Source organism: Melanerpes formicivorus, unplaced genomic scaffold (assembly GCF_026170545.1).
Source record: "Melanerpes formicivorus ecotype bairdi unplaced genomic scaffold, bMelFor1.0.p_v2 SCAF_3, whole genome shotgun sequence".
Lineage (NCBI taxonomy): Eukaryota > Metazoa > Chordata > Aves > Piciformes > Picidae > Melanerpes > Melanerpes formicivorus.
In genome coordinates this window covers 1,994,411-2,017,790 of record NW_027142355.1, presented here as the reverse complement: position 1 = coordinate 2,017,790, position 23,380 = coordinate 1,994,411, and the positions used below count along the sequence as shown (strand labels likewise).

At 43.3% G+C, this 23,380-nt stretch overlaps 1 protein-coding gene across 1 annotated transcript in view; it reads left to right on the top strand.

Moving 5' to 3' along the window:
• Positions 1-7,919, top strand: part of WNT7B (Wnt family member 7B) — an 80,565-nt gene extending 72,646 nt beyond the window's left edge. The window contains exon 4 of the mRNA XM_068165014.1: positions 4,021-7,919. Within this exon, the coding sequence (XP_068021115.1) occupies positions 4,021-4,500 (480 nt within the window). The 3' untranslated portion in view covers positions 4,501-7,919. The remainder of the gene's footprint in view (positions 1-4,020) is intronic.
• Positions 7,920-23,380: the final 15,461 nt, after the last annotated feature.

Sequence of the window (23,380 nt, the reverse complement as noted above, 5' to 3'; positions counted from 1 at the left end):
AAGATAAATGGCAGCATCTCCATCAAATACACACAGACAGGCAGAAGTACACACACACATCTATAGATGTATAAATATAAAAAGATAACACCTAGGACACCAGGATGGGTGATATTTTTCCCTTCAGGAATAATGACACTTTCTATTGTATCAGGGAAATATATCAATGATAGAGACAGAAGCTCCTTGGAAGTGCCCAGAGTGCCAATAATTAAAAATTAGCAGTTTCCCAGCTTCACCTCCTCCCAGTCTCTGAGCAAGTTACCTACTGGGCCTTTTCAACTCAAACCCAGATGTCAGAAGTACATAGGACATGACAAAATGTGTGCTGTCTACAACTACCTGAAGGGAGCTTGTAGTCAGGTGGGGGTTGGTCTCTTCTCCCAGGCAACCAGCACCAGAACAAGAGGACACAGTCTCAAGCTGCACCAGGGGAGGTTTAGGCTGGATGTTAGGAAGAAGTTCTTCATAGAAAGAGTGATTGGACACTGGAATGTGCTGCCCAGGAAGCTGATGGAGTCACCATTACTGGAAATGTTTAGAAAGAGACTTGATGGGGAACTTGGTGCCATGGTTTAGTTGATTAGTTAGTGTTGGATGATAGGTTGGACTCAATGATCTCAAAGGTCTCTTGCAACCTGGTTAATTCTATTATATTCTGTTCTCCAAGATTTACTACTTAGGGAGAAGAAGGTGATGAATCAGGTATGGCAGAACCATCCCACTGATAATGCTTTCCTGGAAGTTCATAGATCTTAGTGCTCTTTGGCGAAGGTGTAGGGAAGATTGCCTGCATCCAGCTTTTGTTGTGGATCGTGCTGCAGTTCTTTTGGCTGCAACTGTATGTTGAGCAGTGGGTGAGAAATGTGTACAAACAGGCTGGTTTCAAAAAACTATATTTCAGCAATATCAAGTAAAACTTACAAGCCCTTTTATACATATCTGCATACACCAAGAGATTATTTTAAAGCAGGTTTGTGAAACAAGATTAGAATCTTTCTGGGGGGTCTTACAAAAGAAAAAAATCACATCCTTCTGCACAAGCATGAAATAGAAGAGACCCTGAAGAACCCTGAAGGACCCTAGAGCATTTCTCTACTCACTGCCATGGAAATACTGCCAGAACACAACAGAAAGCATCAAGTTTTATGCTTGCTTGTTTGTTTGTTTGTTTGTTTTTTCCATAGGGAAGACAGGAAGGTGATACAGTGTGTCAGTGGTCTTTACAGTGCCCACTGGAAAAGCAGCTCATGACAGCCTTGCTGATTTTCTCTGTTAGAGTAGTTGCAGCTAAAGGATCTTCTTCCCTAACCCAGTAAACTTTCCTGGAAATCACATTTTCTGCCTCTGATAGGCTGACTTGACCTTAACCTGGGAAAACCCTGCAGTTCCAGATGGCCTAAGGTGTTTTTGAATAGGATGCTCAGCTCTCTAGTACTTGCCACTACTGCCAAGGAAGAATCAAAACCAAATATTCTCTTTAATATTGAAACCCCAGAAATTTGGATAAAACCCAAAGCATACAATTTAAGTTAAACTCAAACAACTCAGAAGGGTGCCCTCTATTTGCAGGGATAAGCAGATCTGTGCAGCTTTTATTTTAAGACCACTTTCTTAAGCAGTAAGCATTTTTACTTCCCTTCTGCTTCATTATGCCATTGTACTCAGATTTCGGCCCTTTTATCCTTTGCCCATTTCAGTCATGTTCTGGGATCTGCAACAAAACCACTACAGGAGATGGTCTGCAGCATCAGTAATGCTTTAAGACAAGCTTGGTAGCTCATATTTCTTTGTTAGCATCCCATTGAGAAAGGGAACGATCAGTTTGCTTTGTTCTTAGGCCTTGATTTTCATAAGCTAATGATGACTGTGGGTGTAATTGTGGTCAGGCTTAAGTGGTAGCACGAGGGCAGAAAAACAGAGACGCTTCCATGAGGCTGGTTTCCCCTCCACCATGCACATGGAGCTGGGCTTGCCTTCCCCCTGGGCATACACCAGGGAAGGAGGCATGTGCCAGCTGTGATGTGGCTCAGCTGCAACGGAGGTCGGGGGCAGAGGGTGAGCCCAAACACCCACCACTGTGTTTCCTTTATAGAGACCATCTGACACTGGACTAAACTCCTCTAGGTTAACTTCCTCTAGCAACAGCCATAATAAGCACTCCCATTTGTCTTTGGCTCACAGCTGAACAGGACCCTTCAGCGCATTATGTTTCCTCTAACGTTACACAGTTCCTCTGATGTTGCCCTGGTGCAAATACTGTATTTGTGTTTGAACGTGTTCCCAGAATCACAGAAATATTCAGGTTGGAAAAGACCCTCAGGATCACTAAGTCCAACTGATAATCCTACTCTACAAGGTTCACCCCTAAACCATATCCCCAAGCACCACATCCAAACCACCTTTACATACATCCAGGGTTGGTGACTCAACCACCTCTCTGGGCAGTCCATTCCAATGCCTGATCACTATTGCTGTGAAAAAATATTTTCTAATGTCTAGTCTAAACCTACCCTGTCGTAGCTTGAGGCCATTCCCTCTTGTTCTATCACTAATTACCTGTGAGAAGAGACCAGCACCAGCCTCTCCACAATGTACTTCCAGGTAATTGTAGAGGTCTTCCCTCAGCCTCCTATTTTTCAAACTAAACAGCCCCAGCTCCTTCAGTTACTCTTCATAAGATTTATTCTCCAGGCCCTTCCCCAGCTTCTTAGGGAGGTTCTTGATAGCTGGAATGGTTACTGCAAGGTGTGCTGCTTTGAAAGGAGATGGTCTGCTCTGAGGGTTGAATAGTTAATAGGTTTGCTGGTACTGCCACTGATAGTATATGCAGGAGCCATGAAGGTCTCTTCAGCCACACAGCAATATGTTGTTCTGTGGTATTAAGGCTGGTCAGTATTTTTGAAACTTTCTTCAAGCATTGCTTAAAGCAGCAAAGATTAAGCATTCTCAATCTTAAAACACTTAATTTAACTTTCCCTTTTGTTTTCAAAAAGGAAAATGGTTTGAAAAGATATATATTTTAAAGTCATTTTAAAATAATTTGTATCTTAAAGACTTCACAGGATCACAGGATGTTAGGATTTGGAAGGGACCTCCGAATACCATCGAGTCCAACGCCCTTGCCAGAGCAGGACCATAGAATCTAGCACAGGTCACACAGGAACACATCCAGATGCGACTTGAAAGTCTCCAGAGAAGGAAAGTCCACAACTCCTCTGGGGAGCCTGTTCCAGTGCTCTGTCACCCTCAGAGTAAAAAAGTTTCTCCTCATGTTGAGGTGGAACCTCCTGTGCTGTAGTTTATATCCATTGCTCCTTGTCCTATCACAGGGTGCAACTGAGCAGAGCCTGTCCCCTCCCTCTTGGTGCCCAGCCCCCAGATATTTATAAACATTTATTAAATCCCCTCTCATTCTTCTCCAGACTAAGCAGCCCCAGGGCTCTCAGCCTCTCCTCACAGGGCAGTGCTCCAATCCCTTAATCATTCTGGAAGCTCTCTGCTGGAATCTCTTCAGCAGATTCCTGTCCCTCTTGAACTGGGGACAGCAGAACTGGATGCAATAATCCAGGTGAGGTCTCACCAGGGCAGAGTAGAGGGGGAGGAGAACCTCCCTTGATCTGCTGGACACACTCCTCTTAATGCACCCCAGGATACCATTTACCTTCTTGATGACAAGGGCACATTGCTGACCCATGGATAACTTGTTATTCACCAGGACTCCCAGGTCCTTCTCCCCAGGGCAGCTCAAATCTGGCTTCTGAAATTTAAGCAAATATCCTCTAATATTTGGAAATGAATGCAACATTTTCTAAGGAAATGACAAAACACTGAGTTTCTAAGCAGGCCCCAAGCAAAACAAAATCTGTTACAAGCACTCTGCTGGGAGGTGAGGAGGTCTGCAAGCGTGCAGTTGAAAGATTTCAACCAGCAGCAGCGAAGTAAACAGGCTGAGATGTAAGCAAGATTTCAATACTGTTTTCCCACACTAACAATGGGCAAATGTCTGTGTGCACGCAGGTTCTTGAAGAGAGAATGAAATTGGAATGCAAGTGTCATGGAGTTTCAGGTTCCTGTACAACTAAGACCTGCTGGACCACGCTTCCTAAATTCCGAGAGATTGGCTACATTTTGAAGGAGAAATACAATGCTGCGGTGCAGGTGGAGGTGGTACGAGCCAGCAGGTTAAGACAGCCAACCTTCCTGAAGATCAAGCAGGTCAAAAGTTACCAGAAACCCATGGAGACAGATTTAGTGTACATCGAAAAGTCACCCAACTACTGTGAGGAAGACGCTTCCACGGGGAGCGTCGGTACCCAGGGACGGCTCTGCAACCGCACCTCTCCCAACGCAGATGGGTGCGACATGATGTGCTGTGGGAGAGGGTACAACACGCACCAGTACACCAAGGTGTGGCAGTGCAATTGCAAATTCCACTGGTGCTGCTTTGTGAAGTGCAACACCTGCAGCGAGCGGACAGAGGTGTTCACCTGCAAATAACGGCGTTGCCTGCGAGCGAATGGAGCCGAGACCGCCGCCGCCACCAGGGAAGGCAGTATGGAGTATCACAGATGATGACAGCATCGTTTTGCACATCTAATCTTTGGGAAAAGAAAGAAACAACCAGACCCACAACAACCACTCCCTCCCCACTACCTACACTTCTAAGGATGGTGCATTCAATGTATTAATATTTTTTTTTGCTGAATGGCTGTTGCAACTGCTTTGGAAACAAGGGCAACAGGAATAAGGTGACGTCGGCCGCCACATGAAACTTTCTCTCTGTTTCTTTTTTTTTCCCTTTTTTTTTTTTTTCTATTATTTTTTTAAAATACAATCCTGGGTGTTGTAGAGTTCTCTTAGTAAATGTTTTAAGTTATACATATCAGAGAAGCTGACTGCAATGCAGCTCCTGTGACATTTAAAAGGAAAAGACACTTTCACCTATTTTTCAATAAAACTGCCGAGCCCTGCACGAATCCTTTTTTTTTTGATGTTTATCTTAAAAAGTTTTTCCTATTTTTTATTTTTTTAGATTGTTTTAATTTTCCTCTTTTTTATTTTTTCTTTCTTTTTTATTTTCTCCTTTTTTCATTTTTTTCATTTTAAATTTTTCCACATTTTTTCCATTTTTTTTAATTCCCCCTCCATTTTCCCCATTTTTTGCCATTTTTTCACTTTTTATTTTTTCTTTCCTTCATTTTTCATTTTTTTAAAAATTTTTTTTCTCATTTTTTTCAATTTAATTTTTTTTCCCTTTTCCCCATTTTTTCCTTTTTTCCAAAATTTTATTTTTTCAAAGAAAATTAAATCTTCACTGGCTAGGACACAGCAGCCTTGCTGCAAAAAAAAAACCACCAACAAACCAACAACCTAAATTTTAAAGAAAGCAGGAAGAGAGAAAACGACTGGCAGGGAGACAAAAACCTATGATGGAAATACTCCACTACCAGTTTGGGGAAAAACGAACAAACAAAACAACCAACAACTCACTTTGAGAAAATCACATCAGCTCCCAGTGACACTGGAACTCTTTGAATGAACACTAAAAAAAGAAAGAATTATTTATGTTTTAATAGTATCACAAAATTCTAAGCACTAACGGGTAGCTATGTCTTAATTCTGTACTAAATGTAAACTTATTGGAACTCTTTTGACTTTCATGATTTTTTTTTTGTTTTGTTCTTGTATTTGGTTCTCCCTAAGTTCTTCAATGCTACTGATCTGTTGTCACTCCACTATTAGAGTTCAGTTACTGTAGGCCTTAAGCGATCGCCAGAACTGAGCAAAAAGACCACACAAAACTGTGGTTACAAATTCTTGACAAAAAAAACAAACAACAAAAGACTTCTCCTGCTTGCCTCCTGAATAAGAATGACTCTTTCTAGACTCAGGCTTGAGGTGTGGAGCATGTGCTCTCAGGTCCTCCAAGGGCATTTTAGGGCACAAAGATACGCTTCGACAAATAGCAAAGGTTTTGCTTTGCAGTCAAATTCACTGGAAGGACCTTCCAAGCATTGCATTTTGCCTTGAAGAGTTGAAGGTTGATATTCTCAATAGTTTTACATAACCTATGCTCAGTATGAATGGAGAAGCTAACAAAAACCTAGTAGCTGAGCTCTAGGGTGCTGCAATCTGGGAGCTGTGGTAGCTCCACAAGTGTAAGAAAGCTAAAACACAAGTCAGTCTGTGTCATCTTTATTCTAAGGTTGGCAATGATGTACCCGCCCTGGTAAATACATGAATGTCTAGAAAGAAGCTGTCTTTTTAAACCAGCACTCCTTTCTAATTCACACACTTTTTCCCTATGAGAGATTTAAGAAAAACAACAAAAAAAAAAAACAAAAACACAACACCAAAACCAAAAATCCTCAGCTCTTTTACTACTGTAAAGTCTAGTGGTTTGAAGCTCAAGAGCCCCCTTTATTACACAGCATACCTAACCAGAGAAATGTTTGCTTGTAGCAAAGGTCCCCACCTGATTTTCTGGAAACTTGGATTAAAAATTTCCTAACATTTGCATATCTGCATTTCTAGCTTTGGTTTTGTTTCATGGGGTTTTTTTTATTGAGGGGGGCTGTACAGACGTGAGCCTGCCCCACCTGACTTGGGAGCACTCACCACACACCACACGGTGCTCTTGGGGCAAGGGACTGAAGGAGCTACCACTCCACCAGCTCCTGTGCTGGAGATGTGAAGGAGCCAGGGTTACCTCCCTAATTTGTGGGCCTGTATTAACAAAAGTTACTAATTGCCTGGGGGCTTACATTTGAACACTCATGAGGATGTGCCTTTCTGACCCCAAGCACTTACCTTCTGAAAAACAGCTCCTTTTGATGAGTGTCCTGTGGAGCGATTCAAAATTGAAGAGCGCATTTTCTGTCATTGTTGTCATCGGTTTCTTAAATTAGCAGCCTTGGTGTGAATGAGTGAAACTCCACAGAAACCAACAGGGTCCCTTCCCCCCACCCCCCAAAATGCTAGTCACCCCCCCCCCCCCATATAGTTTGAAGTCACTCTGACTCATGGGTATTGTTGTGGAATAACAGTGATATACTGTACTTCCACTGCATTCTTGACAGGAAGCAAATAAAGCTCCCAAGCACAGTAACGCACAGTCTTATGGTACTAGATGGTGTAAATATCTTAGGATAGTATTTGTTAAAGTACAGTTGAGGAATCCAACTAAGTTATATTATTGTACATCGTTTAAATGTCTATAGAGTATTTTAAATTATTGTTTACTACACTGCATTAAAAAAAAAAAAGAAAAAAGAAGGTTATATATTATAACACCAACCATTCTGAAAAGTGGACCAAAGTGACACTTTCTCTCTTCTTTGTTTTGTTTTGTTTTGTTTGGGGGTTTTTTGTGTTTTTGATTTTTTGTTTTACATCCCCCTCTGTCAAATAGCTCTGTCAGCTACTGTAACACCATGGTAACAATCCCATGAATGGATTAGCTGTCTAGAATATAATGTCTCAGAGCATCCTCTGAAAGCTTTGCTTGTGTAGAGGTGCAGAAAGGCACTGTATGGCACAAAGCAGGGGCTGACCGTGGGGACTTTGAACTATGATGTCCCAAGATAAAACAGTTTTGCTCAGAAAACACCATTCTCACTAATGTACTGAAACATCCCCCATCCCTCCCCCTCCAATGGCAACCTTGTAACAAAGGTGTCTGTGAACAGAAGTGGGTTACACACAACTTTATTATTATTATGAGTTTTGTTTTGTTTTGTTTAAATGTAGTTCAGTGTTCAAGAACTGAGTCGATAGAGGCTTGAATGCCAGCAGCAAGACAGGGTGGTCTAACCAGGACAGGACAAAACTCAAAATGCTGTATGTTATTAAAGATTTTAAGAGCTAAGATCAATTTGTTTACTATGGTAATGTCTTATGGCAAGCAGAAAAAATGAAAGGTGAAATGTGTTTCCATTAAAAGTTAATTCCCCTTCCCCCTTCCCCCCCCCCCCCCCCCCCCCCGTCCCTTCTAGTTACATTTCTTGTTTCTTCTTCATTTAGCAAAAGAGGAAGAGCAGTAACAAGGCTTTATGCAAAGGCCTTTTGAGCCTCTTGAGAGATGTTAGACAGATTCCAAGTCCAAAGCACTTTTTTGTGTTTGGTGAGAAACAGCAATGAACATGCCTTTGTTTGGTATCACAGTCCAAAGACACCCGCCTACATCAGTGGCACAGAGGAACCATTGCAAGCACCGACCTTGCTACCACCAGAGGCTTCACCTGGCTCAAATGAGAAGGAGGTGGAGACAGACTGAGAGAGTTGGGGTTATTCAGTCTGGAAAGGAAAAGGCTCCAAAGAGACCTAATTGTGGCCTTCCAGTATCTGAAGGGGGCCTACAAGAAAACTGGTGAGGGACTTCCTAGGATGTCGGGTAGTGATAGGACTAGGGGGAATGGAACAAAACTAGAAGTGTATAGATTCAGATTGGATGTTAGGAAGAAATTCTTCACTATGAGGGTGGTGAGACACTGGAACAGGTTGCCCAGGGAGGTGGTAGAAGCCCCATCCCTGGAAGTTTTTAAGGCCAGGCTGGATGTGGCTCTGAACAACAAGATCTAATGTGAGGTGTCCCTGCCCATGGCAGGGGGGATTGGAACTAGATGATCTTTGAGGTCCCTTCCAACCCTGACAGTTCTATGATTCTGTGAGATAAATGGTAATGGAAACGTGGCATTTGACTCCAAAATGGTTCTTGAACACAAGTCTCATGTAACAGGTCAGTGAACAGAGAGGAGTAAAAGATGTAGAGGAGAGGCCTGAAGGCCTTGACTTCAGCACTTGCACATCCTCCAGCTTATTCAAGCAAGTATGGACACACCTGAAAACCTTACCTTAATCTGGACCTTAAAGATTTTACAGCATTTACCTTGGTCAGAACAGTAGCATTTTCCCTGATGCTGAGAGTAGTCTCTTCCTATATGAAAGCTAAAGAAAATGTACAACCTTTGTTGCATTTGCCCATTGGGGAAGATATCCAGCTGCAGATAAAGGTATAGCCAAATTTCATATGAACTAAGGCCAAAATAACTTCACTAAAATGAACTGAGTTGCCCAGGGTTTATAGCAGCATAAATATGCACAGCATTCTACTCACAGATGCCAAAGAAAACACTGCACCTTCCTTCTAATTACATCACTGGAAACTTGTTACTAGAGCTGCAGAAAGTTTCTACAGCAAACAGTAATGCTACATCTGCTGGGAAAGCAGATGAAACTCTTCAGAAGGTTTGCCAAGCTTTTAAAAAATCTAAGGCATGTTGTGAATAGGTCACTTAAAGGTTCAAACATATTTCATGGATTTCATTTTTTAATTTTTAATTTTTTTTTTAGTTTAAAGTTAAAACCCCCAAAGTGATGGTGAATGTAACAAACCAAGACCGTCCCTTACACCAGCTTTCCCATGCAAATAACTCAATGTGCCTTTCACTCTTGAAAGCACAACTGGTGTCCAACAGAAAATGCTTCCTATGAAGCTAGAGATAATTTGCATTCACAGCAGTTTTCATAACTGGCCAGAATAACTGCATGTTTCCTTCCAAACCCTTCAGCCCTTTTCTTGCAAAAGACAGTTCCCACAGTGAAGGCAGGACAGACCCAACAGTATAGATCCAACATACTTTGTTGCTGGTGGCCACAAAATTTGGAACATGCACATCAAAACTATGTCTAAGGGGAAAAAAGAAATATACATATATATATGTATATACACATATATATATCAACTTTGGAAAGGCAGGGGAAGTTGTAAGTGGATTGGTTGATGGGTTGGACGTGATGATCTTGAAGGTCTCTTCCAACCTGGTCTATTCTATTCTATTCTATTCTATTCTATTCTATTCTATTCTATTCTATTCTATTCTATTCTATGTGATAGAAGGTTGTGATACTGATACTGGGAAAAACACCTTCTGTGTGCAAAACTAACTGTGTGGTTGGCTGAACTTCACTCACAAATGTTTTCCCCCTTGAATCTGAAGTCCTTGTCTGCATCAAATGCCCAAATGTATCCTGGGCTGCATCAGAAGAAGTGTGACCAACAGGAGGAGGGAGGAGATCCTCCGCCTCTTTTGAGACCTCAGATGGAGTACTGTGTCCATTCCTGAGCCCCCAGCATAAGAAGGACATCAAACTGCTGGAGCAGGTCCAGAGGACCACAAAGATGATCAGAGAGCTAGCACACCTCCACTGTGGGGACAGGCTACAAGAGCTGTTCAGCCTGGAGAAAACAACACTGGCCTTCCAGTACCTGAAAGGGGGCTAAAGAAAGACAAGAAAGGACTTCCTACAATGGCTTGTAGTGATGGGATGAGAGGGAATGGATAGAAGCTTAGACTGGATATGAAAGGGAGGGAATAGACTGAAGCTTAGACTGGATATTAGAAAGGGAGGGAATGGATTGAAGCTTAGACTAGATGTGAAATGGAGGGAACAGATTGAAGCTTAGACTGGATATTAGAAAGGGAGGGAATGGATTGAAGCTCAGACTGGATATGAAAGGGAGGGAATAGATTGAAGCTTAGACTGGATGTGAAAGGGAGGGAGTGGATTGAAGCTTAGACTGGATGTGAAAGGGAGGGAGTGGATTGAAGTTTAGATTGGATATTAGAAAGGGAGGGAATGGACTGAAGCTTAGACTGGATATTAAAAAGGGAGGGAATGGATTGAAGTTTAGATTGGATATTAGAAAGAAATTCTTTACAGTAAGGTGGTGAGACACTGAAACAGATTGCTCAGGGAGGTTGTGGATGCCCCATCCTGGAGGTGTTGAAGGCCAGGTTAGATGAAGCCTTGGTCTAGTGGAAGGTGTCCCTGCCCATGGCAGAGGGGTTTGTACTAAACAATCTTCAAGGTCCCTTCCAACCCAAACCATTCTATGACTCTATGAGTCTCTGCACATTCAGTTTCACCAGAGAGCAAGCAGGGCCAAAGGCTGTTAAGCATTTTCTTTTTGGTGTTTCAGCTACTCCTAGGAAACTGTAGGAGGTAACTTTTTTTTGACAGGGAACATGCAGTTGCAAATTTAAAACGTTCATTTCACTTTTAAAACAACGATCTAGGGGATTTTTTGCCCTGCGTGTTTCTACAGTACAGTTATATGTGCTTTAAAAGTTTTCTTTGGTGAAGAATAAAGACAGCAGTTTTCACATAACACCTGGTGGTTTTTTGCAATGTGTTCCACAGAGTGCTAAGGCAGAGAGACCAGCACTGCTGTAGATTCAAAATCACTACTCATGCTGCTTTTACTGAAAGCAATACACTAAATACACCTCTATGGAGCCCCTGCTGCAGTTCTGGTTTATAGGATAGTCCTGTTCATAAGTTGATAATATGAAAGGCCAAAGAATTGGGAATAATAAATCTTACCTTGGTTGCAGGTCCTCTTATGTCTCCTGTAAACAGACCATAAGATCAATAAGAAACCTGCTTAATGGCATTTAAACTTGTGCATGGGTATTAAAAATGGTTAAGGTACTTGTTTCACAAGTGGCATGGGCTCCAGACATTGGAAAAGTTTGCACCAAAAGACAGCTGTATGGTTAGCCTCTGCCTTCATTTGCTCAGCTATTTAGGGGAAACCCAGCATTTTAGATCCTATACAACTAAAAGGAATTCCCAAGGAGATTACAAGATTTTGATCTTATTGTTTAATTCCTGTGGCTGAGAATGAAAAGGAGCATTCTCAGTCTTTGGGTAAAGGAAAACCCAAAGGCATTTTGAAGACTATTCACACCACTCAACTTAAAAGACTAAAAGAGAGACTAAGTGAGCTGACAACCTCTCTGGATTTCTTCTACAATAGGGAGAGAAAACTTGCTCTGGGGGAGGTGTTAATTCAGCTCTGATGGACCCTCTCCTCCTTCTTAACTGAAGAAAAAGCTCAGGGAAACATGCTAGGCAATTTATCCACTGAAATTAAGCACCAAAAATTGTGTCCTGGGAATTAACTGCCATTTGCTGCTTACCTCAGATGCTCTTGGGCACTAATTATATTTTCTTTAATTTTTTTTTCCTAACTGTAAGCTTTGTTATTTTATATGTTGTGTGAAACTGGCTTTGCATTTCCGTTTTATTACCACCCTGTTCTCATCCCTTCCAATCAATCTCTGACTCCTGATTTTATGCATGAATTATTTCCCCACAGAAATGATTTCAAAGAGAATTGTAAAGGCTAGACTATTATCCTGTGATTTGATGAAGCAGCCTCCTACAAAGCAGCTTATTTATGATTTTGACTTCCTCTTAACACTGTGCAGAGAACTTTAATCCATGGGGTGAACATTTAACAGCAATTCTGATACTGGTTGTGAAAGATTCTAGCAGGTGTGCATGGCAGCGCTCTCCTGGATATTTTAGCAGAGTGAATCCAGGCTGCTGCTCTTGAGCACACCAGGTTATGTCAAAAGGCTCTTGCAACAGCTGCATTCCAACTACCTGCATGGATTGCATCCTGCTGTTGAAGCTGCGTTTCAGTCTACAGGATAAGCTTATTAAAAAGGCAGTGAAATAACAGCCACACATTTTCACAATAGCCTGACTGAAATGGCACTACAGAATCTCGGCGTGTTTGCAGATGACAACAAGCTGAGTGGTCCTGTCAATAAGCCAGAGGGACAGGATGTCATTTAGAGGGATCTGGACGGGCTGGAGAGGTGGTCCTAGGTTAACCTCCTGTGGTTCAACAAGAGGAAGTGCAGAGTTCTACACCTGAGTCAAAACATTCCTCACTATCAATACAGGCTGGTGGATGAGGTGATAGAAAGGAGCCCTGAAGAAAAGGATTTGGGGTTGCTGATAGATGAGAAGCTGGACATGAGCAGACAGTGTGAGCCACTTTGCTCTACTCTGGTGAGATCTCACCTGGAGTACTGTGTGCAGGTCTGGAGCCCTCAATGTAGGAAGGACGTGGACCTGGTGGAGCAGATCCAGAAGAGGGACACAAAAATCATCAGGGGGCTGAAGCACCACTGCAATGAGGACAGGCTGAGGGAGCTGGCCTTGTTCAGCCTGGAGAAGAGGAGGCTCTGGGGAGACCTAATAGCAGCCTTCCAGTACCTGAAGAGGGCCTACAAGAAGGGTAGAGAGAGTCTGTTCACAAATGACTGTGGTAATAGGACAAGGGGCAATGGCTTCAAACTAGAAAAGAGCAGATTTAGACTGGATGTTAGGAACAGGATTTTTGCTATGAGGGTGATGGAACACTGGAACAGGTTGCCCAGGGAGGTAGTTGAGGCCCCATCCCTGGAAATATTAAAGGTGAGGGCTTTGAGCAACCTGATCTAGTCAAGAAGGCCCCTGCTGACTGCTGGGAAGGTTGGACTAGATGACACAACCCAGACCATTCCAACCTTTCCAACCCAGACCATTCTATGATTCTAACATGGTTCACATCTCAAGACCTTTCTAAGCTAAGTATTATATCCTTTAAAGAGAAATAAGTATATACAGAAGAGTACTGAAAAGAATTAGCATACAGAGAGAGAGAAAAAAAGGCACTCCTCAAATTGCATTGTACAGACTCACAGAATCACAGCATGTTAGGGGTTTGAAGGAACCTCAAAACACCATCTGCTCCAGCCCCCCTGCCAGTGCAGGACCACCTAGAGTAGGTCATACAGGAACACATCCACGTGGGTTTTGAAGGTCTCCAGAGAAGGAGACTCCAAATCATACTCATCATATACCAAAAGCAAACAAACAAACAAGAAAAGCCTAACATACACACACATCATGAGGCATTTCCATAGACACATACAAATAAATGTCAAAAATATGTGTGTGGGTATATGTGAAAAATGCACACGGCAGCTATTCAGAGCAATTTCTCCACAATCCATAACACACCGATGCGGTGCTAAGGGACATGGTTTAGCACCAGACTTAGTAGAGTTAGATAATGGTGGGACTTGATGATCTTAAAGGTTTTTTCCAACTGAAATGCTTCTGTGGTTCTATCCTCTTTCACTCTTCAGGGGGAGTGAATTCTGTGGCTTCTTATTGAAATACAGTGACACAAGTTTTCAACATCTCCTTACAGCTGTGTTCTGTCATCAGCACCATCAGCACCCAGTGTCATCAACACTTGGTGCCATTTCTTTCTTTAATTTGTTGGTCTTTTACTGCGTAGGTCTCAAAGAAAATTTTTTAAAGTTTTGGTTTTTTTGCTTTTCAATTGGAGAAAGTGGAGATGTGTGAACAGCCCCTTCTCCTTGCCCCCACCCCCTCCTTCACCTATTCAGGAACTTAATGTAGTTCTAAATCACTTGCCAAAGACCCCCAGCAAAAGTCAAGAGTTAGGGCTACAACTTGGACACCCTGGTTTTTGGTGCAGGGCTCTGGTTACCAGCCCTACCCGCTGTGGTTGCTGCAGTGCTGTGGAGTGTCAACTGTGATGAATATACATTTATTGGCAAGCACCTCACAACCCTTCCTCCTTATCTCTCTCTTTAAAAGATAAGCTACTTAATATTTGCCCCTGGCTGGTATCAACAAATCTGTCATGATATGCACTTACTTTGCACCCACATTAACCTTTTGAGCAGATGCAGGCACTTTCAGTCAGAAAATCATCACCAGTATGCTCTGTTAGTGCATTTACAGTAATGAGTCAGAGAAATGCTTTCTGTTTTTAAAAGGCTGGAAACAATGTAGCAGGACAGGTTTGTCCAGCTCCCTGCATTTTGTTCCAACAGTTCTGGCATAGAGCTGCATTTGGGATCAAATAGTCTCAGGAAGCCAACATGCCAAGCTCGAACAGTAGGCTAATGTAAATATATAATGGCGTGGGAAAAAGTCTTTTGTTTGTTAATATTAGGTGATACAGAATATCTGTTGTTCAGGACAAGGAACCAGAGAGTTGTTGGACTACATTCAGCAATGCCTAATCATCTATTTTTTTGTTTTGTTTTGTTGTTGTTTTTCCAGTACATAATCTGCTTTCCTCTCTGTGCACTTGTGTGTGTGTGCATGTATGCAGGGGGGCCTGAGAAGCATTTAACTGAGTCAATGAGTTCATGAAATTTTCATGTCATAGACAAAAAAACGGTGGTGGGGGGAGAGGGGGTGGTGGCGAGGAGAGAAAAAGAAAGTGTTTAGCAGGGGGACCTGAGAAGCATTTAACTGAGTCAATGTGTTCATGAAATTTTCATTTCATGGACAAAAACAAGAGGGTGGGGGGAGGTGGGGGGTGGGTGGGAGGAGAGGAAAAGAAAGTGTTTAGTGGGAATCTAAGCAAGAAATACCTGGAGCTGGTTCTCAGCAGCATGGTAAGAAAATACATGCTTTGGAAGTTTCAGCTGACTACCTAATCCAAACCACTCCTGGAGGAAGGAGAAGGAATGAGGAAGTCAATTTGTGGTCACCAGCTTCTCTGCCTGTGATATCCAGTACATAATTATTATAGGGCTGCAGTTCAGCCAGCTTTTGACAAATGAACTACCAGGAGTTTTCCCTGCGTGTATTCTATTCAACTGTGTTTAGTCATAAATGCTTGGTTTTACTGATGTTTTCTTAGCCAAACAGAGGCACTCCTAAGCATTAATAACACGTTTGATTCTTGCTGTACTCCTCTGAACAAGATTCTTTTATTCTGGCTGAAGGTCCTTTTACAGAAGTTGGAATATCCTGGAGTTTTTTTCACCCCCACTGATCTTTATCCCTAGCACTCTTCCTCTCCAAACTCTTTGCAACATCCCACATGCTCTGTGCTGAAAAAAATTTTCCAAGAAAAAGAAATAATCCCCTGTGATATCCAATAAAATGATCAAATAAATTTTACAGTTAATTGCAAAGCATCACAAGCATCAGGTCAGAGCACCAGACTACCTTGTTCCTGAAGACCTTACTCATACTCAGCTTCTCTAGTCTTCACGTTCATAAACCAGAAACTCATTAGTGTGAGTAATGCTCCCAATGGGTCATGTAGAGGTATCCTCATTTTAGAGGCATTTGTAAAATACCAAATTTCAATCCCAAAGATCTGAAGTAGGAAGCAATGAACCATCCTGGCCTTCATCAAGAATAGTGCGTCCAGCAAGAGCAGGGAAGTCATTGTGCCCCTGTACTCAGCACTGGTTAGGCCACACCTTGAGTCCTGTGTCCAGTTCTGGGCCCCTCAGTTTAAGAAGGACATTGAGACTCTTGAACGTGTCCAGAGAAGGGCAACGAGGCTGGGGAGAGGCCTCGAGCACAAGCCCTATGAGGAGAGGCTGAGGGAGCTGGGGGTGCTTAGCCTGGAGAAGAGGAGGCTCAGAGGAGACCTTATTGCTGTCTACAACTACCTGAAGGGAGGTTGTAGCCAGGTGGGGGTTGGTCTCTTCTCCCAGGCAACCATCACCAGAACAAGAGGACACAGTCTCCAGCTGTGCCAGAGGAAGTTTAGGCTTGAGGTGAGGAGAAAGTTCTTTACTGAGAGAGTCGTTAGGCATTGGAATGTGCTGCCCAGGGAGGTGGTGGAGTCACCATCATTGGAGTTGTTCAAGAGGGGATTGGATGTGGCCCTTGGTGTCATGGTTTAGTAGTCATGAGGTCTGTGGTGACAGGTTGGACTTGATGGTCTTTGAGGTCTCTTCCAACCTTATTGATTCTATGATAAGAATTCCCTGCTAGGTCCCTTCCAACCCCTAACATCCTGTGATCCTGTGATCCTCATAAGGCAGTGCTCCAGTTCCTTAATTATCCCTGCAGCACTTTGTTGGAGTGTCTCAAGTAGATCCCTGTCCCTCTTGTACTGGGGATCCCAGATGGGGTATGTCTAGAAAATTTTTACTTTTGACTGGCACATATTTTCCAAATCAGATTGTTTTTTTTAAAATGAGGGCCAGTATTAATTTTCATTCGTGGTCAATCCCTGTTGTGGTTTAAGCTTCTCCTGGAGTCTTGCTGTGGCCAGCGTGACCAGGGAGGTCATTCTGCCCTGTGCTCAGCACTGGTTAGGCCACACCTTGAGTTCTGTGTCCAGTTCTGGGCCCCTCAGTTTAGGAAAGATGTTGAGATGCTGGAAGGTGTCCAGAGAAGGGCAACAGAGATGGGGAGGGGTCTGGAACACAGCCCTGTGAGGAGAGGCTGAGGCAGCTGGGGTTGTTTAGCCTGGAGAAGAGAAGGCTCAGGGAAGACCTTCTTGCTCTCTACAGCTACCTGAAGGGAGGTTGTAGCCAGGTGGGGGTTGGGCTCTTTTCCCAGGCAACCAGCACCAGAACAAGAGGACACAGTCTCAAGCTGTGCCAGGGGAGGTTTAGGCTGGATGTGAGGAGAAAGCTCTTCCCAGCAAGAGAGATTGGCCATTGGAATATGCTGCCCAGGGAGGTGGTGGAGTCACCATCCCTGGAAGTGTTCATAAAAGGCTTGGATGTGGCACTTGGAGCCATGGTTTAGTTGTCAGGTGTTGGGTGATAGGTTGGACTTGATGATCTCTGAGGTCTTTTCCTTATTGGGTCTATGATTCAGTGCCTGTTTATAAGCAGCTAATAAGAGGTCATACACCCCTTTAGTGATGGTTTCCTGAAGTGGAAATAAGTCAAATACCCTCTCCACAAGTATTTGAACCATTTTTGTAGTCTTTCACTCTGCACAAACATCTCCTGTATATATAAAACGCAATGAGTGAAAACAGCAGCACTAACAATTTTGGGGTTTAAGGTATTCTTGAAATTCCCTCCCCATCCCTAACTACCTACCAGCAAAGAGAACAAATAGAAACCAATTTTTTTTCTTTCTTTTAAACCAGAGAAATGGATGCCTTTCTCAGGACCTCAGTTTGCTTTCCATTAAAAACAGTACCCTCAGCTTTCTATTTAAAATCCTTTGCATTTAAGAGATGCCTCTTTGCCCTAGATGGGTTCGCTTGATCTTCCTCCACTTCAGCTTTTTAGTTAAGCTACACTCCCTCACAATCTGATGCCTGTTCAAATGTCTCTACTCAAGCTGAGACAGATCCAAGAAGTACTTGTAGAGGGTGTTGGCCACCATCCGGAAAGCCTTTCTGCTAGCACTTCAGAGCAGTGAAGTGTTTACCTGCTCCCATCATCTCCAGCTGAAAAAGGAGGGAACTGAGCTTGCCCTTCAGCTGCAGATGAGTGCAAGGCAAGATGCGTCAGTTTAAGAAAGAATAAATCTAGTCAGGCCTTGCTCAAGCTCTTGACCTAAAACTTATCTAAGGTGATAGCTATTGTCAAATTCAGCTCTGACTCTACAGCCAGCAGGGAAATAGTAGAGGATACCATGACCTAAATGGGGAGATTTTCTAAGTCTGGTTTAAAATGTGATTAAGCCCCTATGATGTTTGGACAACTTATCCTAGACATGCCATTTCACTGCTGAAAATTGTGGAATACTCCCCTGTTTTGCTAACCTTTCTGCAATTCAGCTGTTAACAAAAAAGACCTCTCAATAAGAAATTGTCAGGATTAGTATTGAAAGGAAAATATAGCTCACACACTCAACAGAAGCACCAGAAAGGGAAATAAAAAAAGTCATGAAAGCAGTCACACAAAGCTAAAACAAAAAGGAGGTTATGAAAAGCTGGAGTCTGTGCAGAACATAACTGTCATCACAGGTCTTAGTGTTTGATTGCAACAGTGAAGAGGCTGGCAGGGTTGCACATTAGAATCATATAATAGTCTGGGCTGGAAAGGACCTCCAAAAGTCATCCAGTCCAACCTCTCCACTGTCAGCAGGGACATCCCCAACTAGATCAGGCTGCCCAGAGCCCTGTTGAGCCTCACCTTGGATATCTCTAGGGATGGGGCCTCAACCTCCTTCCTGGGCAACCTGTTCCAGTGTTCCACCACCCTCATAGTAAAGAACCTGTTCCTAACATCCAATCTAAATCTGCCCTTCTCTAGTTTGATGCCATTGCCACTTGTCCTATCACTACAGGCCTTTGTAAACAGTCGCTCTCCATTGTTCTTGTAGCCCCCCTTCAGGTACTGGAAGGCTGTTATTAGGTCTTCCCAAAGCCTTCTCTTCTTCAGGCTGAACAACCTCAGCTCCCTCAACCTGTTCTTGTAGCAGAGGCGCTCCAGCCCCCTGATGATTTTTGTGTCCCTCCTCTGGACCTGCTCCATCAGGTCCATGTCCTTCCTACATTGAGGACTCCAAATCTGCACACAATACTCCAAGTGAGATCTCATCAGAGCAGTACAAAGTGGCAGAATCACCCCCCTGGATCTGCTGGCAACACTGCTTTTCATCTGCCCTATTACAAGTTCACACACTTACTTTGGGAGGGAAAACCTCCAAATCTGTGAGAGACATTGCCCAAAAAAAAATGTGTTTGGTGAAGAGAGGTTAATCAAAACCAAAATAAGGTAGAGTTGGGATAAATATATAAAATTCATCATAAAAATGGGTCACTAGCAAGTGAAAGAACTTTTTAGAGGCTTCCTCACTGCTTCAATTTTTATTTCATTTTAATGATGTATTTTAATATACTTAAGCAACAAGCTCAAAAAGACAAAAGAAACTGGAAACAAAAAGTTGTCATAAGCAAGTTGTCTGGTCCAAACTAGACCCTTAAATTGAAGATGTTCCAGAACAATAAATTTTTATGCTCGCTTGGACAGAGAGTATTTTGCAGGGTTCTTTCTGTGTGTGTATGCAATGGAAAAAGCGTTTTACTCCTAGCTTAAGGAGCATGTTATCTGTTCAAACATTTCTGTTCAAATAAAGCCCATAATCTTTGTTCCTCTTCTACTCTGGTAAAAAGATCAACAATGTCACAGTGCTGGGGTTTCATATTTCAGTTCCAAAAGAGTATTTTTTCTTCTTTTGTTACCAGGTTGGAAAAGATCTTCAAGATCATCAAATCTAACCTATCACCCAACACTATCTAATCAACTAAACCATGGCACCAAGTGCCTCATCCAGTCTCTTTTTTAAACACTTCCAGTCATGGGGACTCCACCACCTTCCTGGGCAGCCCATTCCAATGGGCAATCACTCTCTCTGTGAAGAACTTCTTCCTAACATCCAGCCTAAACCTCCCCTGGCACAGCTTGAGACTGTGTCCTCTTGTTCTGGTGATGATTGCCTGGGAGAAGAGACCAACCCCCACCTGGCTACAACTTCTCTTTAAGTGGTTGTAGAGAGCAATAAGGTCACCCCTGAGCCTCCTCTTCTCCAGGCTAAGCAACCCCACCGCCCTCAGCCTCTCTTCACAGGGCTTGTGTTCCAAACCCCCTCACCAACTTTGTTGCCATTCTCTGGACACGTTCCAGCAAGTCAACACCCTTCCTAAACTGAGGGGCCCATATATATAAAAAATTATATCATTATTATTATTATTAATAATAATAATAAATTATTATTATATTATATGTAATAAATATATAAAAATATATATCCCACAAGTGATAAGAGTATTTCTTTTAAAGGTAGTGAGAATATAAAGAAAAACCCAAAACAGCAAACTACAGAAAACAATATTAAAATAGTAGAAGAAGCTGAAAAGAGGAAAAGTTAGTTTATACAACTAACTTTATATTATTTGTCAGATCAATGGGATTATTTAGACTTTATCATTACCTGGAGGGAGGTTGTAGCCAGGAGGGTTTTGGTCTCTTCTCCCAGGCAACCAGCACCAGAACAAGAGGACACAGTCTCAAGCTGCACCAGGGGAAGTTTAGGCTCGAGGTGAGGAGAAAGTTCTTCACAGAGAGAGTTGTTAGGCATTGGAATAGGCTGCCCAGGGAGGTGGTGGAGTCACTATCCCTGGAGGTGTTCAAGAGGGGATTGGACATGGCACTTGGTGCCATGGTCTAGTACTCATAAGGTCTGTGTTGACAGGTTGGACTTGATGGTCTTTGAGGTCTTTTCCAACCTTATTGATTCTATGATTATTTGATTATTTTCCCTTTTACATCCAGTGGTAATATATTTACATTCTATCACTTTCTACTCAATCTGTGGAAAATTTTCTAGGCATCAGCCAAAAACTACCACAGGAGCCAGGGAGCATACCCGAGGTGTGGCAATGCACAGACTAGCATGACTGTTTTTAGCACCACCACAGCCATTTTTTGAGACACAAAGATACTCAAACCATAGGCAATTCATGGCTAGAGATATTTTCAGCAGTGAAAAGTGTTTGACTTATCCACATGGTTGGGTGGTGACAGAAATATTTTGAGAGTTACAGAGAAACTGCTGGAAAACTAATGCTCCAGCATTGGTGTGGTCATTTCTGCTTATCATGGCACCAGCTCAGGAGAATACTTGGTGGCCAGAGATGGAGAAACGATTTAAGAGAGGAGGGGAGCAAGATGCAGTTGGTGCCCAAACACAAGGTTCTTCCCAAGTGCCACTGACGCCCTCTCACGATGCTAACAGCTCCCTGCTGAATTTAGCCTCTATTATTTGCAAAGCCTTTGGTCACATCTGGGTTTTGGTCCCTTCCCAAAAGCTGGCGTCAAGTGTCTTTCTTCTCGAGATCAGTGACAAATAAGTGCCAAGTAAACATACTGCCATGAGAACACGTTGTTACACACCTTCAGTACAGCTTGCAGAGTCACTCCAAGTGTGGATGAGGCAAACAACCAACCCCCTCCCAGCTGATAAAGCAAAAATTCCATTCATATCATTTTGGCAGTGGCACATATCAGGAAATCAGCGGCGCAGGGGACCCAAGCGGGAGGTGGACAGGCTGGAGAGCTGGGCAGGGAGAAATTTAATGAAGTTCAACAAGGGCAAGTAGAGTGTAGAGTCTTACACCTGGGAAAGGGCAACCCCATGTACCAGTATAGGTTGGGGACTGACCTGCTGGAGAGCACTGAAGGGAAAAAGCACCTAGGGGTCCTGGTGGATGGAAGGTTGACCATGAGCCAGCAATGTTCTCTTGTGGCCAAGAAGGCCAATGGGATCCTGGGGTGTATTAGAAGGGGTGTGGTCAGTAGGTTGAGAGAGGTTCTCCACCCTCTCTACTTTGCCCTAGTGAGGCCACATCTGGAATAGTGTGTCCTGTTCTAGGTCCGTCAGTTCAAGAAGGACAGGGAACTGTGTGAGAGAGCCCAGTGCAGAGCCACAAAGATGATTCAGTGGAACATCTTCCTTACGAGGACAGGCTGAGGGAGCTGGCGCTCACAGGAGACTAAGGGGTGACCTCATTCATGTTGATAAATATGTGAAGAGTGAGTGCCAAGAGGATGGAGCCAGGATGCCCAATGACAGGAAAAGGGGCAGTGGGTGGAAGTTGAGGCATAAGAAGTTCCATGGAAACAGGAGGAAGATTTATTTCACTGTGAGGGTGACAGAACAATGGAATAGGCTGCCCCGAGGGGTTGTAGAGTCTCCCTCTCGGGAGATATTCAAAACTAGCCTGGACACATTCCTGTGTGACCTGGTCTAGGTGACCCTGCTCTGGCAGGGGGGTTGGACTGGATGATCTCTCTAGGTCCCTTCCAGCCCCTAACATTCTGTGATTCTGTCATTCTATCCACTCAGAGGACCAGACTGGGATTACTGCCCTTGGGAGTCTGTCCTGCTACCAGCAAACAGCCCTGGTGAGGACCAAGGAGGTGGGGAGAGAAACGCCCAGCTTTCAGCACACCTTGCCATGTCGCTCGCAGCTCGTGCTGGGGAGCTCATGTTTGCACACTCAGGGCATGAATAAAGGCAAAATTTTCCAAACTATTTTAATGTAAATACAGGGGGCGTCCACCAGGGATAACCAGCATGGCAGTTTGACTGGGACAGCTGCCAAGGAACAAATTTAATGCAATGTATTTCATTTACTCCTAAACAATGGGTAAATGGTCTCTCTCTTGGCTGGTTAAATAGCATCTCCACCACTGTCTACGTGTCTGCCTACAGGTGTTGTGCAGTACGAACATTTAGCCTCTGTTAACATAAATTTGCTCGCTTGTGTTTGCTTCCCTCTTTCAGCCTGGCTGCTAAGCCTATCAAAGGTCTCAGGCTATACAAGTACAAACACCGCTCACAAAGTGTGTAGGCAGCAATTAAAGCACGACGAGGTAGGGTACAGCATTTTAATTCACGCTGGACGGTGGCCAAGGAGCTGTAGAAGTGAACTGTGCTTCCCCAGACATGGAGGAGGAAGGAAGAGGAGGAATTCTCTTCGTGCCTCTAATGTGTGGATATCAACAGTGCTCCTTCATTCTACGGCTGTGCCCTTGTCCATGCCTTTCTACCTGCCAGTGGATGTCCCTGTGCGTATTCTTCAGCTTTGCCTTCACCACAACTCTTCCTGCAATCACATTAAACAGGAGTAATAGCCCCATTTTTAAACCTGATGATTATTTGTGACTAGCAAACAAGCTTCTACTGAAGTGAATTTATGACTTTACTTCTACTGAAGTGAATTTATGACTTTACCTGAACAGATGCTGATGGCTCTTTGCTGGTT